General features: G+C 22.7%; 1 protein-coding gene across 1 annotated transcript in view; it reads left to right on the forward strand.

The window, feature by feature from the left end:
* LOC145258153 (cubilin-like) overlaps positions 1–12362 on the forward strand; it is a 409766-nt gene that overhangs the window by 246282 nt on the left and 151122 nt on the right. The window contains exons 39-40 of the mRNA XM_080115944.1: positions 1816–2012; positions 6306–6478. Coding sequence (XP_079972070.1) covers positions 1816–2012; positions 6306–6478 — 370 coding nt within the window. The remainder of the gene's footprint in view (positions 1–1815; positions 2013–6305; positions 6479–12362) is intronic.

A 12362-nucleotide genomic window follows, 5' to 3' on the forward strand; every position in this document is an offset into this window, starting at 1 on the left:
CATATCTATATTTATGTATATCTATGTATATCTGTGTGTATATATGTATGTGTGTATATATGTTTATGTATGCATATATGTATATATATGTTTGTGTGTGTATGCATGTATGTGTATGTATATATGTAGGTATATATATGTGTATGTGTGTATGTATGTATATATGTGTACGTATATGTATGTGTGTATGTATGTATATGTGTGTATGTATTTGTATATGTGTATACATTTGTATGTATATGTATGTGTGTATGTATGCATGTGTGTATGTTTATATATATGTATGTGTGTATGTGTATATATGTATATGTATGTATGTGTGTACATATGTATATGTATGTATACCAATGACCGTCTTCAATGAGGGTGTACAAGTCACTGGCAGGACTAATAAGTCATCTTCAGGCACATGGACTTTTAGTGACTGAGGGAGTGGCACTCGTCTGACAAGATGTTGCAATCATCATATATATGTATACCTGTATGTATATATATATAGGAGAACAACAGGAATGGGAAATGAAGTCACAAAACTATATATTGATGAATATAGATTGGTTCATTTATTCAATAAGGGAATACAAACAATTATTTGGGGGATAGAAAGGACTCTTTATGCCAAGGCATTTCGAAGCTTAATGCTTCTCATCAGAAGAGTAGAGAAGATGCTAAGTAACATAGTAGAAATGCGGCGTCTAGCGTGGAGTTCATTAGGAATGAAATATATCAAATAAAATTATAGATGATGTTGGGGGGGGGGTGGAGCCTTATCGAATTCTAAATAAAGGAGAAGCGTATTATATATAATATGATGTAAAAAGATGTATAGGGTCTTTACCATAGTCTTAAATGTATGGAGTATATGTTTTAGGGTTAAAGTGGGAGTATAGCGTGGATGTGTGGTGATTCTATTTTAACGGTGTGTGAGGTGTCTATTATCTATCTATTTGGGGGGGGGTAGTTGTAAGGCTATAATATTGAGTTTCAGAGCACGGTATATGTTAGGTACTATGTGGTAATATTTCTAAGTTTTCTTTGTTATTATATACAGGGATGGGGTTTTCTCTTATGGAATTGAGCTCACTCCTTTCCTCTAATGCATTAAGCTATATATATATATATATATATATATATATATATATATATATATATATATATATATATATATATATATATATATATATGGAAAAAGGGAAAGGATACTTGTGGCCTTTTTAGAAAATTATCAAGAAGAAAGAGATTTTTATCGATTCAGCGATTCAGAGGCCCTCCCGGAAATGAAGAAAATCCTGAATAAAGGAAGTCTATAAATAATATACAAGTTGTGGTTTTTAGGAGCATTTTGAATTCCAGATTGAAGTGATGAGTATCGACCAAAGAAAGGAGAAAAAGTTCCATGTCTTGAGATCTTATAGACTGTATATATGTAACACACACACACACACACACACACACACACACACACACACACACACACACACACACACACACACACACACATAGAATATAAACACCGTATTACATAGACACCGCACAAGAATAGATACACTTCTTCCCACTCATAACAGGATACTTAGACAATGGTGGAAAGTCCCGAATTCTTCACATTGAATCCATTTGCGTGTGTGCAACTCATTGAATGTTTTTTTTCCTTCCCGTGATTTGCCTGCCAATATCTAACACTCCCAGCTAGTATAAAAACCTAAACAATATACTTAAAGAAAAAAAAAACAATGGTGTTAGCAATTATGATATTTTACTCCTTCTTGTGTTAATCCTTTATATTTATTTATATATTGTTTTCTTTTTAAACAGTGAGTTTTCCATTGAAAACTACGAGTTTTGCAACAAAGACTATTTGGAAGCCAGGTATAATGACGCAAGCGGTTCGTTGATTGGTCGATTTTGCACTGAAAAGCCGGAAAACATAACATCGAATGGAAAGCTGTGGCTTAAATTCCGTTCGGATGAAGATAACACTAGAAATGGATTTGTTGCCAATTATGTTCAAAGTAAGTTTCCAAATTTTTTTTTTTTTTTCATGATAGGTGCACAAATAAGTTCCAATCTATGATTTCACCATATAAAGCATTCACTATAAAAACTCGTCTACCTACAACCACTATAAATAATTTACTTCTTCTGTGTACCAAAAAATAAAAGATAAAATAAACGGAACGTCCATAAACAAAGTTTCTTTCCAAGAACTACCTGTCTGGGGAACACAATATCGCGAGGTTGCTTCTCAACTGATTTCAACATGGTCGTTTTCAAGTTCAATGTTTTTAACTCTCTTCATGCAGATGGAATGTCAGCAGATAATTTCAAGCCCCCATCTTCGGAGTAAAATTGATTCAACCTGCTGTTAATAATCCAAAAATGCCCTAAAGTGTGTCTCGCATTGATACCGATGGCCACTTAAGGCATGAAAGTGGTCAGTTGATGTGAACCTGATCCTAGCAGGCAGCACAAGTGAAATAGCAACAAAGAGGAGAAATTGGAAGTCATTAAGAAAAAGTTTAACTTCGGCATGGGACACACATAGAAAAAAAGTAAATAAATAAATAAATAAATAAATAATAATAATAATAATATTAATAATAATAATACGAGAAGGGTCAAGGAGGATGGAAATACCGAGGAGGGAGCACTGACCAGACCTCCGCTGGACAAGTGTGAAGAGAACTGGGATCTTGGGGAGGCTTAGTGCCACTCAAATTCCAGTATAAACCAATGGCCACTGCCAGCGAGAAACCAATGGTAAGAGGCTGATGTGATGATGCAAATTTATTTGCAAAAGCTATCGAAGGAGGAGGAGAGAGCTGGATGTCTGAGGAGACTTGTTGTCACTCAGCTTCCAGAGAACACCATAGGTCTCCAATCAGATCGTTTGCTGACTCATGTGAAAGCTCCAGGTGAGCCAATAATAATAATAATAATAATAATAATAATAATAATAATAATAATAATAATAATAATAATAATAACTAGCGGGACCTGTGGAAATTCCACAGCGGCATCTTTCATATGTAATATATTACTGTTGAGCATTCTGTGGGCGTTCAGCATGAATGAAGACACCATCATATTATTTTAGCCCTTTTGTTAAAACTGTAAAAATATTTATCTAAGCAAATCTATATATTAATACAGTAACGTGTAGAACAATAAAAAAGTATAAAACAATAAAAAAGTATAAAACAATAAAAAAGTATAAAACAATAAAAAAGTATAAAACAATAAAAAAGTATAAAATAATAAAAAAGTATAAAATAATAAAAAAGTATAAAACAATAAAAAAGTATAAAATAATAAAAAAGTATAAAACAATAAAAAAGTATAAAATAATAAAAAAGTATAAAATAATAAAAAAGTATAAAACAATAAAAGAGTATAAAATAATAAAAAAGTATAAAACAATAAAAAAGTATAAAATAATAAAAAAGAATAAAACAATAAAAAAGTATAAAACAATAAAAAAGTATAAAATAATAAAAAAGTATAAAATAATAAAAAAGTATAAAACAATAAAAAAGTATAAAATAATAAAAAAGTATAAAATAATAAAAAAGTATAAAACAATAAAAAAGTATAAAATAATAAAAAAGTATAAAATAATAAAAAAGTATAAAATAATAAAAAAGTATAAAATAATAAAAAAGTATAAAACAATAAAAAAGTATAAAATAATAAAAAAGTATAAAATAATAAAAAAGTATAAAACAATAAAAAAGTATAAAATAATAAAAAAGTATAAAACAATAAAAAAGTATAAAACAATAAAAAAGTATAAAACAATAAAAAAGTATAAAATAATAAAAAAGTATAAAATAATAAAAAAGTATAAAATAATAAAAAAGTATAAAACAATAAAAAAGTATAAAATAATAAAAAAGTATAAAACAATAAAAAAGTATAAAATAATAAAAAAGTATAAAATAATAAAAAAGTATAAAACAATAAAAAAGTATAAAATAATAAAAAAGTATAAAATAATAGAAAAGTATAAAACAATAAAAAAGTATAAAATAATAAAAAAGTATAAAACAATAAAAAAGTATAAAACAATAAAAAAGTATAAAACAATAAAAAAGTATAAAATAATAAAAAAGTATAAAACAATAAAAAAGTATAAAATAATAAAAAAGTATAAGACAATAAAAAAGTATAAAACAATAAAAAAGTATAAAATAATAAAAAAGTATAAAACAATAAAAAAGTATAAAATAATAAAAAAGTATAAAACAATAAAAAAGTATAAAACAATAAAAATGTATAAAACAATAAAAAAGTATAAAACAATAAAAAAGTATAAAATAATAAAAAAGTATAAAACAATAAAAAAAAGTATAAAACAATAAAAAAGTATAAAACAATAAAAAAGTATAAAATAATAAAAAAGTATAAAACAATAAAAAAGTATAAAACAATAAAAAGTATAAAACAATAAAAAAGTATAAAACAATAAAAAAGTATAAAATAATAAAAAAGTATAAAACAATAAAAAAGTATAAAATAATAAAAAAGTATAAAACAATAAAAAAGTATAAAACAATAAAAAAGTATAAAACAATAAAAAAGTATAAAATAATAAAAAAGTATAAAACAATAAAAAAGTATAAAACAATAAAAAAGTATAAAACAATAAAAAAGTATAAAACAATAAAAAAGTATAAAACAATAAAAAAGTATAAAATAATAAAAAAGTATAAAACAATAAAAAAGTATAAAACAATAAAAAAGTATAAAACAATAAAAAAGAGGTGAGTTATTTATTTTTACATATTCAATAATGTAAGCATGACTGTTAAAAAAAAATATATAAAGTAGTGATATAAAAAAAATAGATGAGTTGAGTGCCATCATCTATAATCGAAAACGAAACCAAAACTCATGAAGAATTCTTGGCAAAATTATTTATTCCCAGAAATGGAGGGACACAACAATTATCAAGCGACAGTCATTCGAAAGAAAAAAGATGTGACACACAAAATAACACACACGCTATCGTATTAATATATAGATAATAATAATTTATTTTCAAAATTTACTGACAGGAAATGGTTTAACATATGACGACCGCCTAAAGTTAAATATTACTTGGCAGTCATATATTCTTTAAGTTAACTGTAAATATGATTTGCTAAGTGTAGGAGGTTGGATGGATGATGGAGTCCCTTAAGCCCCATGGGTCGCTGCATTATTTCCTGCAGAGTTTCTTGGCCAAGAATAGCCTGATAGCGCCCATCCCTCTCGAGGCTTTGAAGTATTACCAAATAGTCACCCATCTTAGTACTGACCAAACTCAACGTCACTTAGCAGATTAATAGGTGTGATTTATGGTGTATGACCTTGGTGTATGACCTTGGAATTAGCTAGGGAGTTATTATCAGCTGATTAGGTAACTTAGTCAGGTGAAGTTCGATTTCTGTTGCTGTTTGATTTTTTGACATTAATCTATGAAGAATTAGGGCTATTTAGACAACTTGTGCCACCCGTTTCTAAAGTGGGCGCTCTGCTAAACATAAAAACGGTTGATACGTCATAAGGTATACAAACAATGCCTTAATTCTGTTCAGAAACATTATGCAAATAATTACATTAAATGGCGTGTTTGATCAATAGATTTAATCGCTTTGTTTTTGCACTATTTAATGGAAGCATTACTGGAACTTTTAGCCAAATTAGTTTAGAATAATAGAAAATAAGGTCCAGTCGGAATCAGTTTAGTGTACTCCTATGTAAGCTCGACTTCTTAAGCGGATGTGACGTAATATGGTTAAAAAGAAGAGTGAGAGAAGAGTAAATAATGAGTTGGAAGTTGCAGAGAAAACTGTACAAGTAGAGAATTATATTATTATTGATAACAAACTGTAAATATCCGTAACTCTGAATGCTTCCAGCTCTGTCGCTGGCAGAAAAGAAGGCAATACCAACATCTTAATAAAGAGCCTTTTCTCCAAATTAGATGATTTCTTCGTTTTTTTTTATGCTGTTGTGAAAAATTAATTTCAGATGCTCTGATCATGAAACGAATGGATGACGAAAAGATTTAACTGTGACGTTGTGATTTTTTTTATTGCATTAATAACAATCTATTTAATTTGTTTGAATGTATTAGGTTGGTGCAAAAATAATGTCGTTGTTTTGACGCTACACCTATATATATATAAAACACTATTTTCACAGCAACCTAATAACTTGTGAGATAGTAGATATACTCTGAAAGGGGAGGTAATTTGATACTGTTCAAAAGCACCATTAAATGAACTCTTTCTTCAAACGATTTATTTTTGTTTTTGCAGTATTTGGTGGAAGCATTACCGGAACTTCCGGTCAAATCGGTGTCCCGGATTGGGATCCTCTTGAAAATCCAGCTGTATGGACCATTACCGTGGCAAATAATCGTGTTGTATTTATTTCCATAATCAAGTCATTGTTTTTCATTTTTGAAGGGCAATGTCTCGGATACTTAGAGGTTAGTTTAAATTAATCATGTTATTCGCATTATTTGAATTTGTTTTTATTATAGTGACTGATAATTTCACAACGTTACGATCGATGTAACCTCCGACTTTCTGCAGGTGTATCTTGTCAAACTCGAGAATCTTTCTATCAGAACTTGGGAATCTGCACAGAATTTGAAATGGAATGCTTTATATAATTTGAAATGATTAGCATGCTCTCGGCCCGCACGCCATGATTGGATAGAAGTTTTAAGTAAATTGCAATTGTATTTTCGGTCTCCCACATTAAGAATTGAACCTTTAACTCTCAGAAGAATGTTTCTTTTACAACTGAATTTTTCTGAGTACTTTAACCACTGCGCCACAGGTGCTTGCAGATTATGTTTTTGTTTTGAATCGTTTCTGTTTACCTTTATTTTGTAAAAAAAAAAAAAAATGAATGTGTGTGTCCTTATTAGTTTTTAAAAAGTTATCTTTTTTTTTTTTTAAATAATGTAGACGCTAGTGTTGGAATATTAATCAGGATCCGGAATCGGAAAAATCGGAGTTTTTTGGGGCATCAGAATCGGTATCGAAATCGGAAAAACTTGAACCTACTTTCCGATGCCAAAACCGATTCCTTAAATTATCTTTTTTATTGGGTTTTGGTTTAAGAAAAATCTTCCACTGTTTGTAGTAATAATAAAATAGTAAATATTTATTGATTTAATAATAAAAGCAAATATTTATTGATTTAATAATAAAATAGTAAATATTTATTGATTTAATAATAAAAGCAAATATTTATTGATTTAACAATAAAATAGTAAATATTTATTGATTTAATAATAAAATAGTAAATATTTATTGATTTAATAATAAAATAGCAAATATTTATTGATTTAATAATAAAATAGCAAATATTTATTGATTTAATAATAAAATAGTAAATATTTATTGATTTAATAATAAAATAGTAAATATTTATTGATTTAATAATAAAAGCAAATATTTATTGATTTAATAATAAAATAGTAAATATTTATTGATTTAATAATAAAATAGTAAATATTTATTGATTTAATAATAAAATAGTAAATATTTATTGATTTAATAATAAAATAGTAAATATTTATTGATTTAATAATAAAATAGCAAATATTTATTGATTTAATAATAAAATAGTAAATATTTATTGATTTAATAATAAAATAGTAAATATTTATTGATTTAATAATAAAATAGCAAATATTTATTGATTTAATAATAAAATAGTAAATATTTATTGATTTAATAATAAAATAGCAAATATTTATTGATTTAATAATAAAATAGTAAATATTTATTGATTTAATAATAAAATAGTAAATATTTATTGATTTAATAATAAAATAGTAAATATTTATTGATTTAATAATAAAATAGCAAATATTTATTGATTTAATAATAAAATTGCAAATATTTATTGATTTAATAATAAAATAGTAAATATTTATTGATTTAATAATAAAATAGTAAATATTTATTGATTTAATAATAAAATAGTAAATATTTATTGATTTAATAATAAAATAGCAAATATTTATTGATTTAATAATAAAATAGTAAATATTTATTGATTTAATAATAAAATAGTAAATATTTATTGATTTAATAATAAAATAGTAAATATTTATAGATTTAATAATAAAAGCAAATATTTATTGATTTAATAATAAAATAGTAAATATTTATTGATTTAATAATAAAATAGTAAATATTTATTGATTTAATAATAAAATAGTAAATATTTATTGATTTAATAATAAAATAGCAAATATTTATTGATTTAATAATAAAATAGCAAATATTTATTGATTTAATAATAAAATAGTAAATATTTATTGATTTAATAATAAAATAGCAAATATTTATTGATTTAATAATAAAATAGTAAATATTTATTGATTTAATAATAAAAGCAAATATTTATTGATTTAATAATAAAATAGTAAATATTTATTGATTTAATAATAAAATAGTAAATATTTATTGATTTAATAATAAAATAGTAAATATTTATTGATTTAATAATAAAATAGTAAATATTTATTGATTTAATAATAAAATAGCAAATATTTATTGATTTAATAATAAAATAGTAAATATTTATTGATTTAATAATAAAATAGTAAATATTTATTGATTTAATAATAAAATAGCAAATATTTATTGATTTAATAATAAAATAGTAAATATTTATTGATTTAATAATAAAATAGTAAATATTTATTGATTTAATAATAAAATAGTAAATATTTATTGATTTAATAATAAAATAGTAAATATTTATTGATTTAATAATAAAATAGTAAATATTTATTGATTTAATAATAAAAGCAAATATTTATTGATTTAATAATAAAATAGTAAATATTTATTGATTTAATAATAAAATAGTAAATATTTATTGATTTAATAATAAAATAGTAAATATTTATTGATTTAATAATAAAATAGTAAATATTTATTGATTTAATAATAAAATAGTAAATATTTATTGATTTAATAATAAAAGCAAATATTAATTGATTTAATAATAAAATAGTAAATATTTATTGATTTAATAATAAAATAGTAAATATTTATTGATTTAATAATAAAATAGTAAATATTTATTGATTTAATAATAAAATAGTAAATATTTATTGATTTAATAATAAAATAGCAAATATTTATTGATTTAATAATAAAATAGTAAATATTTATTGATTTAATAATAAAATAGCAAATATTTATTGATTTAATAATAAAATAGTAAATATTTATTGATTTAATAATAAAATAGCAAATATTTATTGATTTAATAATAAAATAGTAAATATTTATTGATTTAATAATAAAATAGTAAATATTTATTGATTTAATAATAAAATAGTAAATATTTATTGATTTAATAATAAAATAGCAAATATTTATTGATTTAATAATAAAATAGTAAATATTTATTGATTTAATAATAAAATAGTAAATATTTATTGATTTAATAATAAAATAGTAAATATTTATTGATTTAATAATAAAATAGTAAATATTTATTGATTTAATAATAAAATAGTAAATATTTATTGATTTAATAATAAAATAGCAAATATTTATTGATTTAATAATAAAATAGTAAATATTTATTGATTTAATAATAAAATAGCAAATATTTATTGATTTAATAATAAAATAGTAAATATTTATTGATTTAATAATAAAATAGCAAATATTTATTGATTTAATAATAAAATAGTAAATATTTATTGATTTAATAATAAAATAGCAAATATTTATTGATTTAATAATAAAATAGTAAATATTTATTGATTTAATAATAAAATAGTAAATATTTATTGATTTAATAATAAAATAGTAAATATTTATTGATTTAATAATAAAATAGCAAATATTTATTGATTTAATAATAAAATAGTAAATATTTATTGATTTAATAATAAAATAGTAAATATTTATTGATTTAATAATAAAATAGTAAATATTTATTGATTTAATAATAAAATAGCAAATATTTATTGATTTAATAATAAAATAGTAAATATTTATTGATTTAATAATAAAATAGTAAATATTTATTGATTTAATAATAAAAGCAAATATTTATTGATTTAATAATAAAATAGTAAATATTTATTGATTTAATAATAAAATAGTAAATATTTATTGATTTAATAATAAAATAGTAAATATTTATTGATTTAATAATAAAATAGTAAATATTTATTGATTTAATAATAAAAGCAAATATTTATTGATTTAATAATAAAATAGTAAATATTTATTGATTTAATAATAAAATAGTAAATATTTATTGATTTAATAATAAAATAGCAAATATTTATTGATTTAATAATAAAATAGTAAATATTTATTGATTTAATAATAAAATAGCAAATATTTATTGATTTAATAATAAAATAGTAAATATTTATTGATTTAATAATAAAATAGTAAATATTTATTGATTTAATAATAAAATAGTAAATATTTATTGATTTAATAATAAAATAGCAAATATTTATTGATTTAATAATAAAATAGTAAATATTTATTGATTTAATAATAAAATAGTAAATATTTATTGATTTAATAATAAAATAGTAAATATTTATTGATTTAATAATAAAATAGTAAATATTTATTGACTAAAATCTCTAGATCATCTCTTCACAAATGTGTTTTTATGTTTGAGAAAATGTAGGCACATTTAAGATGTCTTTTTACTTTTTTTAATCAGGACATAGTAACACTTTTATGGTTAAATATTTAGAGATTTATAAAGAATCGGAATCAGATTCAGTAATTGTATCGGAATCGGGAATTTAGTACGGAATCTCTAATTGTATCAGAATCGGGAAGAATACTGGAATCGTCCCATCACTAGTAGATGCATATAGAACTTATCTAACAGAATATTTCAAATACAAAACGAATTTGCTGCTATATGTTTGTATGTATATGCGTGCATGTATATGTATCTATGTGTGTGTATCTATATGTAGGTATGTATAGTTGAATTGTGGCTTAATATTTATCTTGTACTAACAAGATAAATATTAAGCCACAATTCAACTACGCATGTTGTATTGTTGCCACATCTGGGCTGGTGCATCTACCATTAACCTCTCGTTTTTAGACAAGGTTAAATATAGTCTCCAATCTAATATGTCACGCAATATCAACCAAGCTCCAACCTCTGTCCCATCACCACAAAATTTAATCCTTGTGCCTATTTTACAAGTACTTTAATGAAATGTGAACTGATAGCACTTTTGCCCCCCTTTCGATGTACATACTCCCAACTAATTTGACAAGCAGCAAACTCCCACCTTTTCACTGTTGAGGTCCTTAGATGGCAGAAAGCGTTCTACTCTAATAGTTAATGTAATTTGCTCGACAAAGTTGTAGTAATTGTGCATTGTTATGAGGACTGAACTTATGCATTCATGGTCTGAGAGTTTCATTTCCTTGCTGCCGATATTGACGGTGTAAGACTCTAAGAAAGCAACCCCTGTCACGGACGTGCGTTCAGAAGCAGAGATGCGTCATTGAATTCTTGGCAAAAGTGCATTGAGAATAGTGGTGACTATGTAAAAAAAAATAAATTCCAGAGCACAAAAGGTTGCTCGTTTTATTTGTATCACTCCCATTTTCGTAGCTCTTCAATTTTTTGAGTTAAACAATATGGTAGGTTTTACTTCTGGAACTACCTTTATATATATATATATATATATATATATATATATATATATATATATATATATATATATATATATATATATATATATTTCTGTGGAAATATATTTTATTCCTTATAATATATACCAATTCTTATTTATGAAGCTCAATGTAATAACAGAGCAGTATAGTGAATGAATGACAAAAGTCTATATTCCAAAGCTCATGATGGCATAATGGAAACATATTAAAAGGTATTTACAGCTTCTCTTCCAATTTTCGAATTTTACTCATGTCAAAACGCACTTTATTTCCTTTTGACGGATTGATTGTTGCTATTTCTTCTGATGAGTTAAGGGCAAAATAGATTCATTCATTGACAGATTAATTAAGTGATTGATCTTGTGCTATGAAACAGATACTGTCAAGAATTGTAAAGGTTAACTGAATTAAAAGAATAAATTATAAGATGGTCAACATCATGAACTTTGGAATATAGACTTGTCATTCATTCATTCGTTATACATACATACATATATATATATACATATATATATACATATACATATACACACATACATATATATACATATACATATACACATATATATACATATACATATACATATACACATATATATACATATATATACACATATATATATATATATGTATATATATATATATATATATATA

The sequence above is a fragment of the Euprymna scolopes genome, chromosome 33 (assembly GCF_053919585.1).
Source record: "Euprymna scolopes isolate OS-2025 chromosome 33, ASM5391958v1, whole genome shotgun sequence".
In the NCBI taxonomy this organism is placed as follows: domain Eukaryota; kingdom Metazoa; phylum Mollusca; class Cephalopoda; order Sepiida; family Sepiolidae; genus Euprymna; species Euprymna scolopes.